The following is a 22,608-nucleotide window of genomic DNA, read 5'->3' on the forward strand; positions in this document are numbered from 1 at the left end:
CCAATATTGTGCATTTCTTTGTGTAGCCATCTCACTTTGCCATTTGATGTTTTATCATTTCTGTTCAATTGCATTGCACTATATAATTTGGTTAAAATATTAAAGTGCCAAGAAATGTTGAGAATTAGAAGAATTTCAAATTTCACAATATAGCATGGCATCTGGCCCAATGCACTAGTGTTCTTTTGCTATTTTTAGTAATTGTTGTAGCACATCGAAGTCAGATGACATCTCTTATTAAGGAAGCTATCCAAAACCTCTTGAGATATTTTTTAGTCAGTGGAAGTACAACTGGAAATCAAAATATTTTTGGATTAAAGTTTAAAAGAAGCAAGTTTATCTTTGCATAAACCTTACAATGAAATTCTGAAAAAGATTTTCTACTCTTAAAATTATTTCCAAAGTGATGTTAATTAACTGTTTCTTACACAAAATAAAGAAGAAACTTTATTATTTTAACTTGCTGTTAAAGTTATTGAGAATTTATGACAGGAAATGAAGCCAGTTAACCATCTAACTCTTTTAAAATAATCTTATCATTATTTCTTTATTTTTAATTTATTTTTAAATGGAGGAAAGTAGCTTTACAATGTTGTGTTGGCTTCTGCCATGCTACACAGATCAGCCATCTAATTCTTTTGCAATGTTTATTGTTTAGTCACTTAGTTATGTCGGACTCTTTTGTGACCCCATTGATTGTAACCCTTGAGGCTCCTCTGTCAATGGGATTTCCCACACAAGAATACTGCTGTAGGTTGCCGTTTCCTTTTCCAAGAAATCTTCCCAACCCAGGGATCAAACCCAAATCTCCTGCATTGGCAGGTAGATTCTTTTCCACTGAGCCACCAGGGAAACCCTTTTAAGACAAAGCTAAAAAAGTGGTATGCAGTAGGATTAGAATCAGTCCCCTCCACAATAAACCATCCTCTGAGTGTCCTTTTTTTTTTTCTTCCTGTAAACGGATATGAGATTATAATTCAGAGCTGTGCTAATAAATCTATTGAATATAAGAAATGTATAACCTACTCTTTGGTGGCATAATTGGGTATAACAAAGCTGTGAAATAATTGATTACAAAGTTATCTCAATTTAACAATCATTGTATCTACAGAATACTTGCATAGATGCTTCACAAACATTCACAAAATTGTAAAGAAACTTAATTGCTCAAAATCCTTTCATACAACTCTTTTTTCATTGTCTCCCTATAATCTGTCCCCATGGACTTCAGCTCTCTACTAGGAAGCAGAAAAGGCAACACAATGCCTGACATACCCACTTGCTAACTGGTAGGGGTCCAGTTTGTGACCTGGTGAGCACATATTGAAAACATTCCATTCTTCATTCTATCCTAATCCAACTGGGATTGCTTGTTACTAAACAGTGAGCTTAGAATGCTCTAAAATGTTTCAATTCTGTCAAAATGACCACAATCTGAAGTGGCGAGGGGAGTAATTCTAGAATATCAGATGCTTGGTAGGTCAGTGGGCCAGACCTGATAAACTTTATTATTTTTTCAACTCAACTATTGTTTTGTACAAAAAAGTCACACATACCAATTTGCTATTTACTCTCCTTACTAGACTAAAAATTAATGTAGATGTTAACAAAGAAGCAAAATGTTGAATGTTATGCACATACAGATTAGGATATCTTATTTTTGTCAATAAAAATGATAAATTAATTCAATCTTAAAATATCTTTTTTCTTGTCTTTAAATTTTATTTTATATGAGTTAATATGTTAAGCTATAGATGGTTTATTAAAATCGTATTATATTATTAACATAATGTTAATATGTTATGTGCTACAGTTGATAAAGTAGCACTTTGTTTATCTTATAGAAACCTTCTAGCATCAAAGAACAAAACATCTACTTTTAATGATGAAATTGTGTTAATCATAGAGTTTTTAATAAACAGCAAGAATTATCTGATCATAATCCAGTTCCTATAGAAGATTGAGATTCAGGGTGCTAAATGATTTATCCCTAATTTCCAGTTTGTTAATTCCTGCCAGAATTGGAAATCAAGTCTTCTGATTCTTAGAATATGTTTTTACTGATTAAACAAGTAATAAGTAAGTCATTTCTTTTTTTTAATTTATATATTATTTCTGCCATTACTGATACACAGTATATGAACATAGGTATTTAGTGTAGCTAAGTCAGGCAGAGGAATTTTATCTCTGTATAGGAAATGTTGTTTTGGTAGTGATATATGAGACCAGATTAAACTTTATCCAAATTTTTTTATTTGGTGGACAATGGAAAGCAATTAGCAACTTAAACACTTAAATACTCTATAATATATGTCATGATCTAATAAGCAGATTTTTAAAATACCCTTTAAAACATTTGATTTGCTTTTAATTTTGTTGACATTTGCTTTTTTATAGATGAAGAGCTTTTCTCTGGAATGTATATAGATTTCATGGGGACAGATGCAGCTATTTTTCGAAGTTTAACCAAGAGGAATGCAGTCAGAACTGATCAACACAATTCCAAATGGCTAAGTGGTAAAATAACAGTTTATCCATTTTTTGAGAGCCAGACTTTAAACTACTTTGTTTAATATCATAATGAAAATTACATTAAAATTGTTAAAAAATTATGAGTGACAACAGTTTTGTACTCTGTGATTTTAAATATTTAGGCTAAATATATGAATGAAATGATCCAGGTTTCACATTGTAACTCTTTATTAACAATTATAGAATTATCATAGGATATATTAATAATAAAGTGACAGTGATATTCATCATATGGGCCTATAGACAAGAATCTTCTCCAGTTGTTTAATTCTAACATATTACAATGAAGTGTCATTTATTCATTTGGTCTGCTTTTGTATTTTAATGCCAAATCTAAAATTTTTCCAAAATTTATGACAGATATAATGAGTAGGGCTTATTTAGAAGCTCTTCCTAATTGTTTTATGCTTAGATTCTAAAGCTATAAAAGTGGTATATATTATTTTTTTCACAAATTGACCAATAATTTATGGAAACCATAAGTATGCTAATTTTATTATATTCAGTATTCAGATGTTTCTTATTTGGGGGGTCACATGGAATTCACATGATGGAAAGTGCTCATTTGACTTTAATGTACACTTCCATTGTACAGTTGCTCCATTGTACAATTGCTATTGTTTAGAGGAGGAAGAAACTAAGATCTTTGTCGTTTCACCCTTGGGATAGTTTAAACTGACCTTAAATTTGGCAATTCACTCAACATTGCACAGCTAAGCATGAATCACTATAGTTGAGCATCCTATTTCACTGATAGACCAGCATAAGAAAGCATTGATTGTCCATTTACTTCTTCAGATTTTTCCTCCAGTACATCTGGAAATAGAGTATTCTAAAGGTTGTTTTGTTCTTGAAATAAGGAATCCTTCTATGCCTTCAAATGACTACATTTTTTGTCTTGAAAAGTTTCTCCTTCATTTCACATGCTGTATTTTAAGAAAAATGTGTTTTTCAGATCTTGGACTCTGAACTCTTCATTCTGCTTCAGTGAATTTGAATTTATATGTACTAGATTGAAAGCCACACATTTAAAAACAAACTTTTTTTTCTGTGAAATGGCTATCAGATCCCATGGGAAATAGCTGGTAAAAAACTTCAATTTTTTAAAACTCATCAAGGCACACATTTTGCAATTACTGTACTTTCAGAATATATTGCAGACAGAGGAAAATAGTTGAAGCTATAATGTTATAGCTGTACTTTGTGGCACTTGACATTCCAAATGCAGTATGTTTAGTGAATATAATTAATTGCTTTTAGACTTTTTGCCTATGAATGTTGAATTGTTCCTTTATACCAAAGATGGAGAAAGCACGTGTCTGTGGTCTACATGGATGGAGAGCAGAAGGGTTTTCATCATGACTATATATATCATCTTTGTATTTTTTTCTAGAACCTATGTTTGTGGATGCACATGTCATACCAGATGGCACTGATCCAAACGATGCTAAGGTGTATTTCTTCTTCAAAGAGAAGCTGGCTGACAATAGCAGGAGTACGAAACAGATTCATTCCATGATTGCTAGAATATGTCCGGTAAGTATTAAAGTTGTTCTAATTGGAAGAGTAAGAAATTCATGTTTTATAAACACATTTTCTTTTTTGAAAAGTTTATCTTCCTGCTTTTTATTATCTTCTATTACCAATTAATAAAATATTAAAAGCATACATTTAGACTTAATGTTTTTTTCACATTAGTCATATGAGATAAGCATACTATTTCAGTAAAAAATCAATCCAAGGAAATTTGTCATGCTTTTATAAAAATTAGCAGTTTTTATTAACTTTGCTTTTGCATTTAAAGTATTAGTATTAAAAACAAATTGCTAAATTGTATACTATAGAAAGAAATAAAGCAGTTCTTCTGAATACAGCAAAGCAACAGTAAAAGACAAATATTGAAGAATTGTCTACAATAGTGAAATTAAGAAATGCTTAATTACACTACAGTTCTAGTTACAAACAGGGATCAAAATGTTCTTGTTAATCAACAGTGAGTATACATGTTGTTGTTGTTTAGTTGCTAAGTCATGTACAACTCTTTTGTGACCCTATGGACTATAGCCAGGGTCCTCTGTATCTGGAATTTCCCAGGCAAGAATATTGGAGTGGGTAGCCATTCTCTTCTCAAAGGGATCTTCCCCACCCAGGGATCAAACCCTCGTCTCCCGTATTGGCAGACAGGTTCTTTACCGCTGAGGTACCTGGGAAGCCCACGACTCAAAACGCATGATGTCTTCTCACATAGGAGTATTACAGGCTTATCCTGATGTATTTATGATTAGCATCTTTTGTACACAAGCATTTCTTAGAGCATTTAATGTTTAAAGTAGTATAATTTAAAGTGCTGCAATATTCCACTGATGGTGGAGCTCATCTGCTTCTCAGTCGTTTGGAACAAGGCGGTAAGACCACCTGCTGAGGTAAAAGGCTTCAGGGTGTACAGGAAAAAAAATGTTATCAATAGAGACTATTTGTGAATGATCCAAATACCATTTTCTCTGCCCTCACCAGAGAAATATGCATATAAATCATCTGATTAGAAATATTAAGAATTAAATAATAATGCAGAGAAATGAAGGCAGGAAAATAGAAGTAATGGGAACTACTTGGCATAAGTACAAACCCACTCTCCTGACCACTGTAGAATCTGCCAGATTCCCTGTATACATTAATTTATGTTTGTGTTGAAGACAGTGAGATATTTAGAAAGTTTTGAGGTGTATGTGTTTATTCAATTCAGTTTGATACATTTTCAGTTGAACTGAAAATAGAAGAATAACAGTATAACTGTTTTTTTAAATTACTATATATCAACTCGGAGAAGGCAATGGCAGCCCACTCCAGTACTCTTGCCTGGAAAATCCCATGGATGGAGGAGCCTGGTAGGCTGCAGTCCGTCGGGTCGCAAAGAGTCGGACACAACTGAGCGACTTCCCTTTCACTTTTCACTTTCATGCATTGGAGAAGGAAATGGCAACCCACTCCAGTGTTCTTGCCTGGAGAATCCCAGGGACGGGGGAGCCTGGTGGGCTGCCGTCTATGGGGTCGCACAGAGTCGGACACGACTGCAGTGACTTAGCAGTAGCAGCAGCAGCAGATAACAACTATTCCTCTTTATTGATATGCAGATTTGGTTAACATTTCCATCCTTCAGATTATAACAAATCCCCAAATAATAAGAATCCAAATTCAATTTTAAATACATTTCAATGTTTATTTAAGCAGTCTGAAATATGTTTTCAAAATGATTTCAGAATGACACCGGTGGACTGCGTAGCCTTGTCAACAAGTGGACTACTTTCCTAAAGGCGAGGCTGGTGTGCTCAGTAACTGATGAAGATGGCCCAGAGACACACTTTGATGAATTAGGTACATAAATGTGAGATTTAAAAATGCTTTTGAAAGAGAGTTTGTAAAGTTTACAATTCTGAATTAATGATCTGGGTACTACTCATGAATTTCCTGAAGTAGTTTTTAAATCTTTCTTACCCCTGAGTGCACTGCTGAAACATAGTTTGTTGAATCCACCATGATATATAGATCAGTGTGTTCTGTATGTGTGTTTGTATATGTGTCATAGAGACTGACAGAGAGAAGTACTTGTATAATTTATATATAAGTAATTATATTCTTGTGCTTTTTAAAAATGATTGTGTATTTCAAATATGTTTGAATTCAGATATTCTAGTTTAAAATCAATTTGCATGAAAATATAGCTATACATTTTTACCACAGTTAATAAAGAGAATTAAAGGTTAGAGAAGTGTCAGAGTGGAAATTAGACTTATTCTCCAGTTTTAGTTCTTCTTGGTGACCCTGGGACCAAATATTCTCAGCATGTGCGACGTCAGAAGGGTTATACGTTCCAGGTCAAATAAGGACAGAAAATCTGATTCCTTTCTACCAACGAACGGTTCTCTTTTTAACCAGAATAACTTGGTACATATCATAGTATCATGTTTACCAAGTTATGTTTAGAAATGATTTTTATTTTGCTTTAATTCATTAAAGTATAAAATGATTGATGAGGCAAGTAATCAAAAGGTGTTATAATATGATTCTGTTGTTGTTTAGTCACTAAATCAAGTCCAACTCTTTGCTACTTCGTGGACTGCAGCACACCGGGCTTCTCTGCCCTCCACTATCTCCCGGAGTTTGCTCAAATTCATGTGCAAATATGGTTCTAGCAGTTACAACAACTGAAGTAGACATTTGGTCTCCTGAAAAGCCATTATGTTGATCATAGAAACACAAATTTCTACTTCAGTTTTTTCTAGAAAAAAAGTTTTAAGTATGATTTTGTGTTATAACCTAGTCACTATTTCCTCCCGAATTCTTTGCAAGTATTGTATATTTATGTTTCAGTGACTTGGGATGTTTCAGTTTCTCCTTATTTTAGGGAGAGCTAGACAGTGCCAACCTTTGTTCACACATAGAAAGACTAGGGGTTATTACTTTATTACTTAAGATGTCCTAAATTTATTGTGAATAAAAATACATCTTTCTTTGTATTGGTCAGAAAGAATGTTATTTGCAAAAAGGCCCCTAAATCCAGATATTTCTTGTATTTACAACAATTGGTTATTATTGAGATTTGCCATCAGAAATCTACTCCCAGATTCTGTCATTTATTGCACCTGCACCTCACCATCTGTAATTTTCCTTTTGCCTCCATATAGTTTAAAATGATTATAGCAATTTTGATTGAAAGACAAAAGGTCTTACTTTATAAAGTCATTGTGAAAAACTTTTCTTCCATGTTCAAATTCTAACCCTAGGTTAAAAAGAAATTGAGATTTGTAATACTTTTTAAATTAAAATGTAGTATTTTATCATTAAAGGATATTTAGAAATTTCAGGAAAAAAAAGAAGAAACATAAAAATTTCTGTAGGTTTGTCAACCAGAAATGCTGACTGGTCATCTTCTTGTATTCTGATGTATAGTTTAAAGGTTTACATGGTTCTCAGTTCAGTTCAGTTCAGTCACTCAGTCTAGTTCATATTAAATAATGTTATGCCTCTTCTACTTAATATTATTTTATTAACATGATTTCCATAAGGCAATAGTCCTCAAAAATTCTTTTAGTGTTTATTCAGAAAACTAAGATCATGGCATTCAGTCCCATCCCTTCATGGCAAATAGATGGGGAAACAATGGAAACAGTGACAGACTTTATTTTCTTGGGCTCCAAAATTACTGCAGATGGTGACTGCAGCCATGAAATTAAAAGATGCTTGCTCCTTGGAAGAAAAGCTATGACCAACCTAGACAGCATATTAAAAAGCAGAAACATTACTTTGCCGACAAAGGTCCATCTAGTCAAAGCTATAGTTTTTCCAGTAGTCATGTATAGATGTGAGAGTTGGACTATAAAGAAAGCTGAGCGCTGAAGAATTAATGCTTTTGAACTGTGGTGTTGGGCAAGACTCTTGAGAGTCCCTTGGACAACAAGAAGATCAAACCAGTCAATCCTGAAGGAACTCAATCCTGAATATTCACTGGAAGGATGGATGCTGAAGCTGAAACTCCAGTACTTTGGCCACCTGATGTTAAGGACTGACTCCTTGGAAAAGACCCTGATGCTGGGAAAGATTGAGGGCAGGAGGAGATGGGGACAACAGAGGATGAGATGGTTGGATGGCATCACTGACTCAATGGACATGAATTTGAGTAAGCTCTGGGAGTTGGTGATGGACAGGGAAGCCTGGCGTGCTGCAGTCCATGGGATTGCAAAGAGTCAGACCCGACTGAGCGACTGAACTGAATATTTTATTCATTCTACCAAGTGCTTATCTTTTAGTTCTTGTCAAATTATAATAATGCTGTAGGAATATCTTTCTGAATAATACTTTTCATAGTTGAAATTGTTCTCTTAGGGTAAATTTTTTAAATATTTGGAAACTTTAAAAAATTATTTTTCCCTCTTACAGAGGATGTATTTCTGCTGGAAATGGATAACCCAAGGACAACGCTAGTGTATGGCATTTTTACAACATCAAGGTAATTATTAAACAAATAAATTGTATGAGTTAAACAATAACCTTTATTGAGTAATAGTAATTATAAAAACATTCTGTCAACTCTTTAATTATTTATGACATTATAAGAGCACTTTTACATTAAAATAATCTTAAGACAAGGAGATAGAGTGTTCCCTTATCAGTAAGATTTATTTTGTGAGTTAAACTATGATAGGCTGTATCAATAGTGACTTAGAATTCAAATCATATTTTTTAATAAATCATCAGTTCTTTTTTTGGTGCCAAGACAAACCAGTTAGAAATTACTTTGATTTGTTCTATATTTTGGGCCAGATTCATTGAGTCCTTTTTTATAACTTAATGTCTACTACGTTCATGGATGACTGTAAATAAATGTCTTAATGCTTTTTATATCAATGGCTATTTCAAAAGTTTTTTTGCTTAACTTGTGTACCATAACATTCAACTTTTTATCATTGATTTTGCCATTTATTTTTAAGTTGTATATAAATTTATTTATCTATTTATTTTTAACTGTTTATTTTACATTGCAATTGAGCTTTCCCAGTGGCTCAGTGGTAAAGAATCAACCTGCAAAATGGGAGACTGAGGAGACATGGGCTCAGTCCCTGGGTTGGAAGATCCCCTGGAGGGAGGAAATGGCAACACACTCCAATATTCTTGTTTGGAGAGCCCCATGGACAGAAGAGCCTGGTGGGCTGTGGTCCATGGGATCACAAAGAAGCAGACGCTACTGAAGCCACTGAGCACGCATAGTCAAATAACAACGTTGTGACGATTTCAGGTGCACAACATTATGACCAATACAATCACTTTAAAATTGAGGAAATAGTAAAATTAATATTTTTCTGTTTTCTTTTTTTTCAGCTCAGTTTTTAAAGGATCAGCAGTATGTGTGTATCATTTCTCTGATATACAGACTGTGTTTAATGGGCCTTTTGCACACAAAGAAGGGCCCAATCATCAGCTGATTTCCTATCAGGGGAGAATTCCGTATCCTCGCCCTGGAACTGTAAGTATCCAGCAAATGTTCTTTGTTACTTTACTTTTTAAAAAGATATAACTTACTGAGAAATGAATATCATGTTGATGTTAATTAAATACAAACATAGACCTACTGGTATACTCATTATAATGTTTCACTGGATGAGTTCTTATACTTGGGGTTTTACAAATATGCATATTATAGAATTCTATACATTTTTTTCTAAATGCTCTTGATATTAATAATAAAATCTCATTTATATTTTAAGACAGCTGGATATGTTAGATAGGGAAGAGATATTTTCCTAATTTTAATGGCATAGAAACTATAGCTTGGAAAATGGTAACATTTTGGAGGTAGTCTACTAATTTGAATTCAAATTGCTTTTCTCAATTTTATTTATTTCACCAAGTGCTTATCTTTTAGTTCTTGTCAAATTATAATAATGCTGCAGGAAGAAATTTCATCTATTTTAATGAAATTATCCTCATGTGAGAATTAATTTAGTAATCAATCTGCAAAGCTATTTCAATTTTAGGAATATATTTAGTTAAAAATTATGTATTGTATGTTTCTCAAGGAAATAAAATGCTGTTTGTGAGCAAATAATGACAATGAAAGTGAGGTTATAATTCAAAGAAAAAGTTTTGAGTTATTCAAATATAAACATGTCTTGAAGCATTGTTCTATTAAGGGGTAGATTGAAAACTACCTTTTTCAGCTCAAGGTGTAGGCAGTGCACTGGCAGATCAGAACTGAGTTTTTTCAGGACAGTGGTCATGGTCTTAATGTGTGTGTGTGTGTGTGTGTGTGTGTGTGTGTGTACACACGCGGGCACGTGGTAAGTCATGTCTAACTCTGTGATCCCATGGACTGTAGTCCACCAGGCTCCTCTGTCCATGGAATTCTTCAGGCAAGAATCCTGATGTGGGTTGCCATTTCCTTCTCCAGGATATCCACTTGGGAAGACCACAGTGGCTCAGACAGTAAAGAATCTGCCTGCAATGTAAGAGATGTAGGTTCAATCCCTGGATCAGGAAGATCCCCTGCTGAGAAAATTATATAAAAGAAGGGAAAGCTGAATAACTTTCAAAATCCATCATGACTCAAGGCTCGCATTATTTCATTGAATGTAATTCGTGTATTTTCAAATTATTCACTGATAATGTATCCAAAGATATGTCATATTTTTGAGAATGACTTGCTATTTGAATTGGATCAAGTCACTGTTTCATCTTAAATCAGAAAATTAAGAGATGGTTGTGGTTGCATTTGTTTTCATCAGTTACTCTATTGAACAAAATACATGTGAGATTAATACAGGAGCAATTGATTTGTGAACTGAATAAAATTCCATTTTCTCCCATAAATCCTTAAGATAAGTACCTCAGATACACATAAAGGAGAGCCATGCCAAGTAAATAACAGTTTGAGGGCTCAGAGCTCTATGAGTGCTGGAGTCAGCTTGTACCTCACTGGCAAGAAGAGATTGCATTCACCTCATCTCAGTCAAAGAGATCATAGTAGCAATTTGAAATCAGTCATGGATGGAGTCCTGCATCATGGAAACTGACGATGTTACTAATTAGGATATTTTTCCCTCTGAAGAAAACCACCCGCCTTGGTCCCACAGTCCCTCATAAGACTCTTCACCCAGTGGCAGCTCAGAAAGACTCTGAGAATGACAGTGAGAAAAACACTCATGTCAAACTTCTATTGTACATAAAACATGAGAGTAGATAATTCCTTTTTAGTAAAGCATGTAAACCACTGCCAAATTAGAAGATTCTGCTAACAGTCCCACTTTGCATTATTTCTGAGCTCCTAAGCATAAGCATTTTTCCTCTTCCAAAGCAGTGTGAAATAAGCCAGGGCTTAGTGGCACATCTGGAGCAGACTCTGTGAAAAAAGGGAGTGAGCTGTCAGTGCTTGAGACATATTTCTATAATGTGGTTGCTTACATCTGGTGTTGAGATCACAGCAGCTCCTTTAAAATAAAAAAAAAGTTGTCAGATGAGTGATCTTTAGAGAATAAAAAAGGCTGGGTGGAGGAATAACCTCTGGAACTCCTCCTGGAAAAGCATACCTTCCTGAAGATTCAGTCCCTCCACCCTTTACTGAGCAAAACACCATGAAGTCAGCTCTCTGACTCAGAGCAGTCTGCATATGTCTTTTTCCTAGGTTTTTAAGGTTTAATATCCATTCATGTAGCCAGAAGACTCACAGCCAAGTGACCCAAAACATTGCTTTTTCTCTAGGGTTAAGAATGTTGCCTCTGAAGTCCTCCCAATGTAAGATCAACTATGATCATCATACTTTAATTCCCTATGTAGTCCAGTTGTTGGGTCAACCTCATAACTGTATGACTGGATTCTTAAAGAAATGACACTCGCAGAAATCTGATACCCTCATTCTAATGTTCCCTGTAGGTGCTTCTCGTAAAGCAGGGTTGATAGCTGTGTTAGCAAACTGTCCCAACCAGCAAGCCCAAGTCAGTAGGAAGAAGCCTGCCAATTGTGTCATAATGTTTTTCCATAAGTAATACAAGTTTGTGGAAGAAACAGGACACCTTTGGTATTTGCAAAGGGCAGCCAAAGACTGCAGATTCTCTCTGTGGCTGAGCTAACATATAACATTATTCTGATGCAACATGTATAAGCTTCTGTAGAAGACTGTGACTGTGTTTGCTTACCCCATACTGTTAAAGCAGAACCTCATGAAAATGATCAGTTTTAACATGTGTTTATAAGTGGACCAGAACCATCTGCTTCATTCACTGTGCTTTGAATAGGTCTACACCCTGGTGCCGCAAAAGAACACAGAAAATGTATGATCTACATAGTTAATAGAAAGTTAATACTAGAAAAATGAGGGCCAGCTGGTGCATAAATTCAAGAAGAAAAAGAGAAACATTTTTGCTGACACTTTTGTCAATTGCATGCATCTTCTAGTTGTTTTTACAGTAGAAGCATTTCAGTTCCTCATAGATATTTTAAAACATTGTTAGCATAGTTTACAATAAAATTCAACACAGAAGGCATATAGACATGAAAAGTTAATTACATATTGTTTCACATAAGTATTCAAGGCATGTGAATAAATCAGACAATAAATATTATTGAAATCTAGAGAAAAAAGAGATTGTCATGGGACAGTCTAGTTTGGAAAGGCATGTAAAAATATGTGAGATTGACCTGGCCCTGAAGGGTAGTTGTGGATAATTTGAAGAAGTAAGGAAGGATGCTTCAGGCAAAGGTTACTGTGTACATTACAAGGCAGAGATAGAAATTAATCAGTGAGTCCTAGAAGCTCTGCATGGGCTAGCTGGACTGCAACAAAGGGCTCTTTTAAGTCATGGAGGATAAATACCAGAAAAATGAGGGCCAGCTGGTGCATAAATTCAAGTCTTCAGCTATTTAATTCTTTGGACTTTAAGTAAAGGGCCCAGATTACCAAGGGTTTAAACATCAGATCAATTTCTTTCAGAACACAAGTTTCAAAGACTAAAAACTAGCCCAGATTCTAGAATGTCATTTATTTATGTCCATTTATTTATCCACACGCCATTTGTCCTTCAAGTGTTAGGTCAAGCTCCTTTTGAACGTGCTGGGTACTCCTTCTGTAATTAGATTTGCCTTTGTTTTCTGCTACCTGTCTTTAGTGTCAACTCCTACTTCTTCCCTTCACTTGGTGCTTCGTGATTTAGGATTGCTCCAGGCATTGTAGTTGCCAGAATATTCCAAACTATTTTTGAAATCTCTAAACCTCTTCACTAACTCTAGTAGCCTTAAGTTCTCTGATAAATTCATTTTAAAAATATTGGTTCTTATTGATTGTGAGTCAAACTCTATTTTTATTTTACATTTATCTTAAATTATATGTCACAATTGTTATGTTACTTTGAATATGTCCATAGAACACTTGTGTCTAGAAGACAGTGGTTGCTTCCTATCCTTAAATCCCCCGCTGAGCGCTTCAAAATGCAATTTGAATAAAAGCTATCCAAAAGATTGACATATGAATTGATATGTGAACACATTAATGCTGAAAACCAGTATAATGGGTGAGTGGATTAGGAGCAGATACTCAGGAATACCTGAGAATAGGAAGGAAATTAGAGATACTTCCTGGTAAGATACATGGCATCCTCATTGTTCCTAGCATTTCACTTTAGCACTTTAGTAATCGAAACACTTAAAATGTCTTTACACAAAGAAAGGAATGCTTATTATCACTTGATAAACAGAGAGCTAAAACTAGAGGAAAACAAATACCTGAAGGGGAAGTTTAACCAAAATTACTTAATGACTATTTGTAGAGCAAAATTATCCTTCCTATGAATGAGACAGCCGCCCAGTTAATGGATAAAGGCTTTATTTTATAGTAGCATGTGGGTATTACATTTTCTTAAGGTTTCAGTACACATGCTTTCATATTTCACAAGGTGAGGGATATGTTAATTGCATCTTTTTTATACTTGACAGTTTTATACTGAGCAAACTCACAAGTCCAGATAGTCTGCAAAGGGTAATCAGTTTTCATTCTTGTCACATCATTGTCATTCATTCTTTCTCTTATCTGCAAGATTTAGGCCCTGAATCAATGGGAAAAAATTAATTATTAACTAAAGGAATTCTTCTGTAATTTTGAAAATATACTTTTACTAGGAGACATTGTTTCCAAGTAAAAAGTTTATTGTGACTATAATATAAAAGTCCCACATGGAGAACATTTGAATGAATATAAAATAATTGATTGCAGTTGATTTATTTGGGTTACCTATTTAATAACTGGGCTTCCTGGATGGTTGAGTGGTAAAGAATTTATCTGACAATGCAGGAGACCCAGGATATCGAGATGCAGGTTCAATTTCTGGGATGTTCCCCTGGAGGAGGAAATGGTAATCCACTCCATTATTCTTGCCTGGAAAAATCCCATGGACAGAGGAGCCTGGAGGGCTACAGTCCATAGAGGTCACCAAGAGCTGGACACGACTGAGCAACTGAGCACACACAACATTTAGTAACTATGGTTGTGAGCAACTGAAACATAATTTTTAGCTAAATTTCATTTACCATTAAGTAAAACCCAGAAACTAGACACGTGTAATTTAATAAAAGCTTATGGAAGTAATTGCTAGCTGGAAATTATAGAAATTGCCTAGTAATCTATGCTAATTTTGGATAATCCTGGAATGTATAAAAACAATGGTTGCAAATATTTAAGAAGACAGCTCAGGAAACCATCCTTTAAGTGGTGTTTTCTGAAGGGCTGGAGCTATTTAAATTGCCCATGCGTTTGTACTTTCCATGTTTTCATTCGGTGAAAACTCATGATCCACATGCGTCTTCTGGTTGTTGTGTTTCCCTTTCTCCACTTTGTGTGAGAAATGACAGTGGAAAATACCCATAACACTACATCTTTCAGAAGTATGGAACACTTTCATCAGTTTAGAATATACTCACATGGAATTGTTTGTGCTCGTTTGGTCTTTTATTGTAGTTAATTTATAAATATGCATATTTGAATATAATACTTTTGCCTAAAAGACAAGCATATGAACCCTAGATGAAAGTCTTGTTAATGGGATAATGAATGAGAAGCTTAGTTTTATTACTTGTCTCATTATCTCTCTTTAGTGAAGTCATTGAATTACTCCTTATGCCTTTCTACAAAAAGAGAACTATATTTACTAGTACTACAAAATATTCTAGTAATGTTAACTGGTTAAAGTTAGTCTAAAAATTGCATTAGTGAAGTCGCTCAGTCGTGTCCGACTCTTTGCGACCCCATAGACTGTAGCCTACCAGGCTCCTTTGTCCATGGGATTTTCCAGGCAATAGTACTGGAATGAATTGCCATTTCCTTCTCCAGGGGATCTTCCCAACCCAGGGCTCGAACCCGAGTCTCCCGCATTGTAGACAGACGCTTTACTGTCTGAGCCACCAGGGAAGTCCTAAAAATTGCATTCAGTTCTGTTCAGTCGCTCAGCTGTGTCCGATTCTTTGCGACTCCGTGAATCGCAGCACGCCAGGCCTCCCTGTCGGTCACCAACTCCCGGAGTTCACTCAGACTCGTGTCCATAGAGTCCGTGATGCCATCCAACCATCTCATCTTCTGTCGTCCCCTTCTCCTCCCGCCCCCAGTCACTCCCAGCATCAGGTGATACAATTCAAATGAGGGAGGGCACATTCATAGTTTGCGAAGACTTATTTGCAAATGTAGGACTGCCTGGCAGTAATGGCTCAGAAGCACTGACATTGTAGGATAGCCATTACATGAATTTAACCCAGAGATTGCCATGTTGCATTTGGTCCCTAAAGTTGTTTTTCTTTTTGCACTGGGCTAACATTAAAATTTTGGCAGTTGTTCAGTCGCTCAGTCCTGTCCAACTCTTTGTGACCCCATGGACTGCAGGACACCAGCCTTCCCTGTCCTTCACAATCTCTCGGAGTTTGCTTAAATTCATGTCCATTGAGTCAGCAATGCCATCCAACCATCTCATCCCCTGTTGTCCCCTTCTCTTCTCGCCTTCTGTCTTTCCCAGCATCAGAGTCTTTTCCAGTGAGTTGGCTCTTCGCATCAGTTGGCCAGAGTTTTGGAGTTTCAGCATCCATTCTTCCAATGAAAATTCAGGATTGATTTCCTTTAGGATTGACTGGTTTGATCTCCTTGCAGTCCAAATGACTCCTATGAGTCTTCTCCAACACCACAGTTCAAAAGCATCAGTTCTTCAGTGCTCAGCCTTCTTTATGGTCCAACACTCACATCCATTCATGAATACTGGTAGCTTTGACTAGATGGACCTTTGTTGGCAAAGTAATGTGTCTGCTTTTTAACATGCTGTCTATTTTGATCATAGCTTTTCTTCCAAGGAGCAAGCGTCTTTTAACTTTGTGGCTGCAGCCGTGATCCGCAGTGATCTTGGAGGCCAAGAAAATAAAATCTGTCACTATTTCCACTTTTTCCAGGTTTTACAAATTTAGGTTTAAGCCATGTTTTTCACTCTCCTCTTTCACTTTCATCAAGAGACTCTTTAGCTCCTCTTTGCATTCTGCTGTTAGGGTGATGTTATCTGCATATCTGAGGTAATTGCGATTTCTCTTGGCAATCTTGATTCCAGCTTGTGCTGCATCCAGTCTGGCATTTCACATGATGTACTCTGCATAGAAGTTAAATAAGCAGGGTGACAGTATACTGCCTGGACATACTCCTTTTGAATTTGGAACCAGTCTGTTGTTCCATATCTATTCTAACTGTTGCTTCTTGACCTGCATACAGGTTTCTCAGGAGATAACTAAGGTAGTCTGGTATTCCCATCACATAAAATTCTACATTTTTGTTTTCCTTTGAAATTTAACCACACTAGATTTATATTCCTGCATAGGAGCAGTCACCTAGAAATAAGTCTTCACTGCCACATTTAAATAAACTGTTATTTTCATTTATTACTTACTGTATCACATCTTGCTATTCACCACAGACACTGTACCTATTTCTGTTGATCAGGAAGCTTGATTTGTTGCTTTCCTTTCAATTTGTACCTCTCTAAAGAGGATAAATGAAAACTAGAGCAGTAGTGCTTTTGTTTAAAAAAAATATAACCAAGTATTTTTGTTTCTGAAAGTAGAGATATTGACAGTGTTTGATAGGGTTAGACAAATAATGTTTTATGTGTTAAAAAAGATTATACGTTGCTCATATACCTTGATACTCAGCTCCTATTAGTGCATGTGTTCAAGTTTCAAGCTTCAGCACCTCCCAGCCTGCCCTTGAGTTTGTCCTCAGGTGACTTGTAAATGGAATCCTCTTCTTGGAAATCCTTGTCATGCTAGAACTGCTGAAACTGTCCTGCAGTCATTTTTAGGTCTCATTACTGCTTTCTCTCTGCCTCCTTATACCTGATGCTCTGAATCTTTCCCCTCCTCACCAGAATTAATGCCCCTGTTTCATATAGCCCCTACACCAAAATTGGATGACAGATATCATAGAGTATTTCACTCATCCAACTACTCTGTCAAATATCTAATATTTGTCAGCTTTATTATAGGTCTGAGGGTAAAATAATGAACAAAACATACCCAGTTGAGAATAATTCACAGCTTACCTTCTAGAGGAAGAAACAGACAATAAAGATACAAACAACAAATATATTACACACAGGTATACAGAGCTGTGAAAAAAATAAAGCAAGCTAAGGAAATAAGAGGGTAGAAATGGTGATGGGGAGCTATTTTTAATTCATCACCTTAAAGAAAGTTACTTTTGAGCTGAGAACTGAATGAGGCAACAGAGAAAACCATGGCGTTGCCTGGAGAAGAGTAATCCAGGTAGGGAACAGCAAGTGCCAGGGTCCTCGATGGGGAGCTGACTTGAGGCTCAGGAAGAGCAAGACCATGGCCGTGGTAGACGCAATGCAGCCCAGACACTCAGGAGCTTATAGCCATGCTTAGTTGCTGGGATTTTATTCTGAGAGTAGTGGAAGTTACTGGAGTTTTCCAGAGGGAAATTACCAGGTGTATTGACCATATCCAATCCAAGCTCCAACTTCAGAGAGTCCTCTTTGGTAGGGAGGGGATCAGATGGAATGAAAGTCTTGCCTTAGAGTTCTGATTGAATTTGATGATAATCTAATTTATTCTAGCCAGTAGCAGCATTAGTGGAGAAGGAAATGCGACTCACTTCAGTACTCTTGCCTGGAGAATTCCATGGACAGAGGAGCCTGGTAGGCTACAGTCCATGGGGTGGCAAAGAGTCGGACACAACTGAGCAACTAACACACAGCAGCATTAGGTTATATCCGCAAGAGCATTTTTTTGTCTCTAGCAACACTGAATCTGGCAAAGGATAAGAAGTATAAAAGTGATGGATGAGAAAGGTGATAAGTTACATCATGAACCAAATGACATCAGCTTCACTCTGAAAACAAACAGGACAGGATACTTGGACTTAGCCTATTTAAATGATCAAATTATATATATTTTATGTTTATTTTCTGTAGATCGTACTATGTATAATCATGCTGTTTTTTCCTCAGTAGTTAGCAAATACACTTACAACAACTTGAGCTCCTACGTATTTTGAAAAATAGAGGTCTTTTGATTATTATTAACATAAAGTTACAATTGTATTAATGTAGTCCTTTTAAAAATATTTTTTTAGTGCCCAGGAGGAGCATTTACACCCAATATGCGAACCACGAAGGAGTTCCCAGATGATGTTGTCACTTTTATTCGAAACCACCCCCTCATGTACAATTCCATCTACCCAGTACATAGAAGGCCTTTGATTGTTCGTATAGGCACCGACTATAAGTACACAAAAATAGCTGTGGACCGAGTGAATGCTGCTGATGGTACATACAACGTCCTGTTTCTTGGAACAGGTAAGTATTTTAGCTAAAACTACTCTTAATATGTAGTAAAAGAACATGGTTGTTGAGGGCATGATATTGAAATCAGAAAAACTCCAGTGTTCGCGCTGTCTGACGCTTAGGTGTTAAATGTCCCTGTGTTTCAGTTTCTGCATTTGTAAAATGGAGTTAAAATAAATTACTTTATGAGATTGTTGGGAGGATCCAATGGCTTAATATTAACATATGTAAAGCACCTTAAACAGTTCCTGGCACCTAATATGGTGCAATAAGATAATGAAATAAATGAAGGGATGGGAATTTTTAAGTGAGTGTCTTCTCAGCTAAAACAAATTCTGTGACCTCTTCATAAACACATGAAGCCATCTATGCTTTCCTGCCATCTCTACGACATTTCTTTATCAATTAAATTTTTTGTTTTACTTTTTTAAAATTTATTTATTTAATTGAAGGATAATTGTTTTTTGGAATTTCGTTGTTTTCTGTCAGATATCAGCATGAATCAGCCATAGGTATACATTTGTAATATCAATGTAATATCAATAACATTAGTACAAACTTTATTCCTCCATTTCATCCTCCCCTGAAACCTTGGCTTAGCAAACGTGTGCCAGCAGATGAGATCAGGCCTGTGCGTTCAGCCGCCTCTGCCTCTGCTATGCTGCTGATTCTGCCGAGGTCTTCAGCTTTCTCATGATAAGAGAGTCCAACATCCTTTAACCATTCAAATGCCTCCGTGCCCTTCTATCATTTGATATTGTAGAATCACTCTTTGCTTGTTGCTTCAGCCACAAGTCACATAATTTTCCTTTATCTTCAACAGTTCCCTCTCAGTCCCTTCATTAGTCTGGCTTCCATCTCCTCATGAGTGAACGTGTTTACTGAGGTTTTGTCCATAATCCTCTTTTTACATATTCCTTGGCCATCTCATTCACTCATTTGGTTTTAATTCGTCTGTGCAAACAAATCCCAAATGTGTATCTCTAGTCCTTGCAATTTTATGAGCTCAGTATTAGTATTTACAATTTATTATTAGGTAACAGAAGTTGTATAACCCATTAACATTTCAAACAGCATGCTTCAAACTCAGTTTATTCACTTCTAAGACTGCTTAACCAATGCTCAGTCTAGTTTCCCATGTTTGTATTCACTGCTACACGTTCCTCTCAAGGTTCTATTTCTCCTTGATATGTCATTCTCTCTAGATATATTACGGTTCTTGGTAAACTCAGTAAATATTTGTCAAGATGAATTGAAAATCATAACTATATCCATTGCTTCTCATGCAATGAAATGAATTCATAACTGATTGCAGAAATGAATCTTTGTTTGCTTAAAAACTATGGTTTCAAAAGATGTTGTCTCCATATAAATAGCTACAATCTTTTAGCCTTGATTCAGATCATCCACTGTGGAGTTCGCATTTAAAAAAAGAAAAAACAAAAACTTTTGTTCCTGTATTGCTCGTTTAGAGTTACACCTGTCCTTAATGTATTATAGTACTTAGGGAAAAATGACTGGTTTCTTATTTTCCTTTTGAAGCCAGTCTTAAAGGTGGACCCTTTTCCCAGTTTTACTGAGATATAATTGACATACATCACTGTATTAATTTAAGGTGCACAACATAATGGTTTGACATATATATTGTGAAATGATAATTGCAGTCATTTTAAGTATCCATCATATCATATAGATACAGTAAAAAGAAAGAAAAAATATATTTTTCCTTCTGATGAGAACTCTTAGGATTTACTCTCTTAGCAACTTTCATATGTTTCATACAGCAGTATAACTCTAGTGCATCCCATAACTGTACAGGTGTAGATTACATCCCAAGTACTTATGTATCTTATAACTGGAAGCTTGCACCTTTTGATTGTCTTCATTTAATTCTTCCTCTCCCCATCTCTGGTAATGAATGTGGTTTTTCATTTTGTTTTTGCTTTTTTGTTCCATATATAAGTGAGAGCTTAGCATAATGCACTCAAGTTCCATCCATGTTGTCGCAAATGTCAAGATTTCATCCTTTTTATGACAGAATAATATTCGGTTGTGTTTTAAACCACACTTATTTTTCCTTTTTTAAACATGACTTTTGAATGAAGTATAGTTGCTTTACTTTATAGTGTTGTTATTTTCTACTGTATAGCAAAATAACTCAGCCATACGTACACATATATCTCCTCCCTTTTGGATTTCTTTCCCATTCAGGTCACCACAGTCAGTACATGAAGTAGAGTTCCCCGGGAAGAATGGGAAATTGATATCGAGGCATATACCCCGTTGATACTATTCTGTATAAACCACGTATCTGTAGACAGACACTTAGGCTGTTTCCGTGTCTTGTCTATTGTGAATAGGCTGCAGTGAACACAGAGGTACAGATATATTCTGCTGTTAGTGTTTTTGTTTCTTAAAGTTGGACTCTGATGTCACATTCAGGTTGCTTTTTCGTGAAAGTCTACATTAGATACACAGGTTTCATGGATGGAATTTTCTAGTCTTTAAAAATTGTCCAACAATGTTCACTGAGATAGAAAGCAGTAAGAAACATGCCTTGCACAAGTTCTTTGACTTTTCTTACTACGTAAGTATCTGGCACCTTTACTCGGACATTTTTATATTGGTATTTAAACACTTGTGTCATTTTCAAAAACAGTATTTAGGCATATGTTTTTAATTGTAGTGGGAAGCTCCACTAATGACTGCTTACAAAGCCACATAAGTCTCTTGAAGATTGTATTCTAATAGGAAAATTTATGCTGTGAAATGCCTCTGCCAAGAGCGTCTTTCTGGATAAATGGTAACTCACTTAACCATTGAATCTAATCCTCATGGTTATATCAGATCCCATTGTAATTGATTTCAACTTGCCTGTAACTCTAACAAACAGTATATTGTTATGAAATATTTTCTCCCTGAGTAGATCTTGAATTTCTGGTGAAATTTCTTCAAAACAAAGTTCTCTATGTTTGTTTGCTACTGAAAGTGAATAAAATAGCCTTTTCTGAAATAGAAGTTGGGAGAATCATGGTTCACTATTCCCAGAATTTCTTAACTTTCTGTATCTAAATGTCTTAGGAAGGATTATAGTATGTCTTTTGTGTTGTCAAATCCCCAAGTATCAAATAGCTCTTTAGTTGTTATTAATAAGTAATGATGCTTCAATTATTGCCACAATTAAGCAAGCTTCTCTCATGGCTTCCCTTTTCTCTGGATCTTCATGGAGAGTTAAAGGGAATTTGATGAAGATATTGGTTGTCAAAAAAGTTGCCATAGGAAAAACTTATGTGACAAGTCATTGGAACGCAAACAGGAAATCTTGTAACTGTATCCACTTTGAATAATAGGAGTGATTTGCAGTTGTGCAGGCTGAATGCTCGGTCAATGTTACACCTAGTCTATGTAGTTTACTACTCCGGCTGAGGTTGAGAGGCTGGTATTCTGGCCTTCTACTCTTCTAGGACTGCCTCATTATTTTTTGTGTACGGTGAGCTGGCACAATAAACAAACACATACATACATAGGTACTTGTATAAGTCAGTAAATGCAATGAAGGGAGGGAGGAAGGGAAGGAGAAAGAAAAGTGAATTTTGTCCTGTCATCTTTTATTTCTTGGTTTGCATTATCAACGTCTAGTGTATGGATGAGATAGCCCACAGCCTGCTACAAATATGGTCTAAAAGCTAAGAATAATTTGAATTTTTTAATG

At 35.7% G+C, this 22,608-nt stretch overlaps 1 protein-coding gene across 1 annotated transcript in view; it reads left to right on the forward strand.

The window, feature by feature from the left end:
* Positions 1-22,608, forward strand: part of SEMA3C (semaphorin 3C) — a 203,926-nt gene that overhangs the window by 136,569 nt on the left and 44,749 nt on the right. The window contains exons 7-12 of the mRNA XM_052638572.1: positions 2,398-2,517; positions 3,926-4,068; positions 5,790-5,904; positions 8,467-8,536; positions 9,406-9,550; positions 18,686-18,908. Of these exons, the coding sequence (XP_052494532.1) occupies positions 2,398-2,517; positions 3,926-4,068; positions 5,790-5,904; positions 8,467-8,536; positions 9,406-9,550; positions 18,686-18,908 (816 nt within the window). The remainder of the gene's footprint in view (positions 1-2,397; positions 2,518-3,925; positions 4,069-5,789; positions 5,905-8,466; positions 8,537-9,405; positions 9,551-18,685; positions 18,909-22,608) is intronic.

This window comes from Budorcas taxicolor, chromosome 4 (genome assembly GCF_023091745.1).
Source record: "Budorcas taxicolor isolate Tak-1 chromosome 4, Takin1.1, whole genome shotgun sequence".
Classification (NCBI taxonomy): domain Eukaryota; kingdom Metazoa; phylum Chordata; class Mammalia; order Artiodactyla; family Bovidae; genus Budorcas; species Budorcas taxicolor.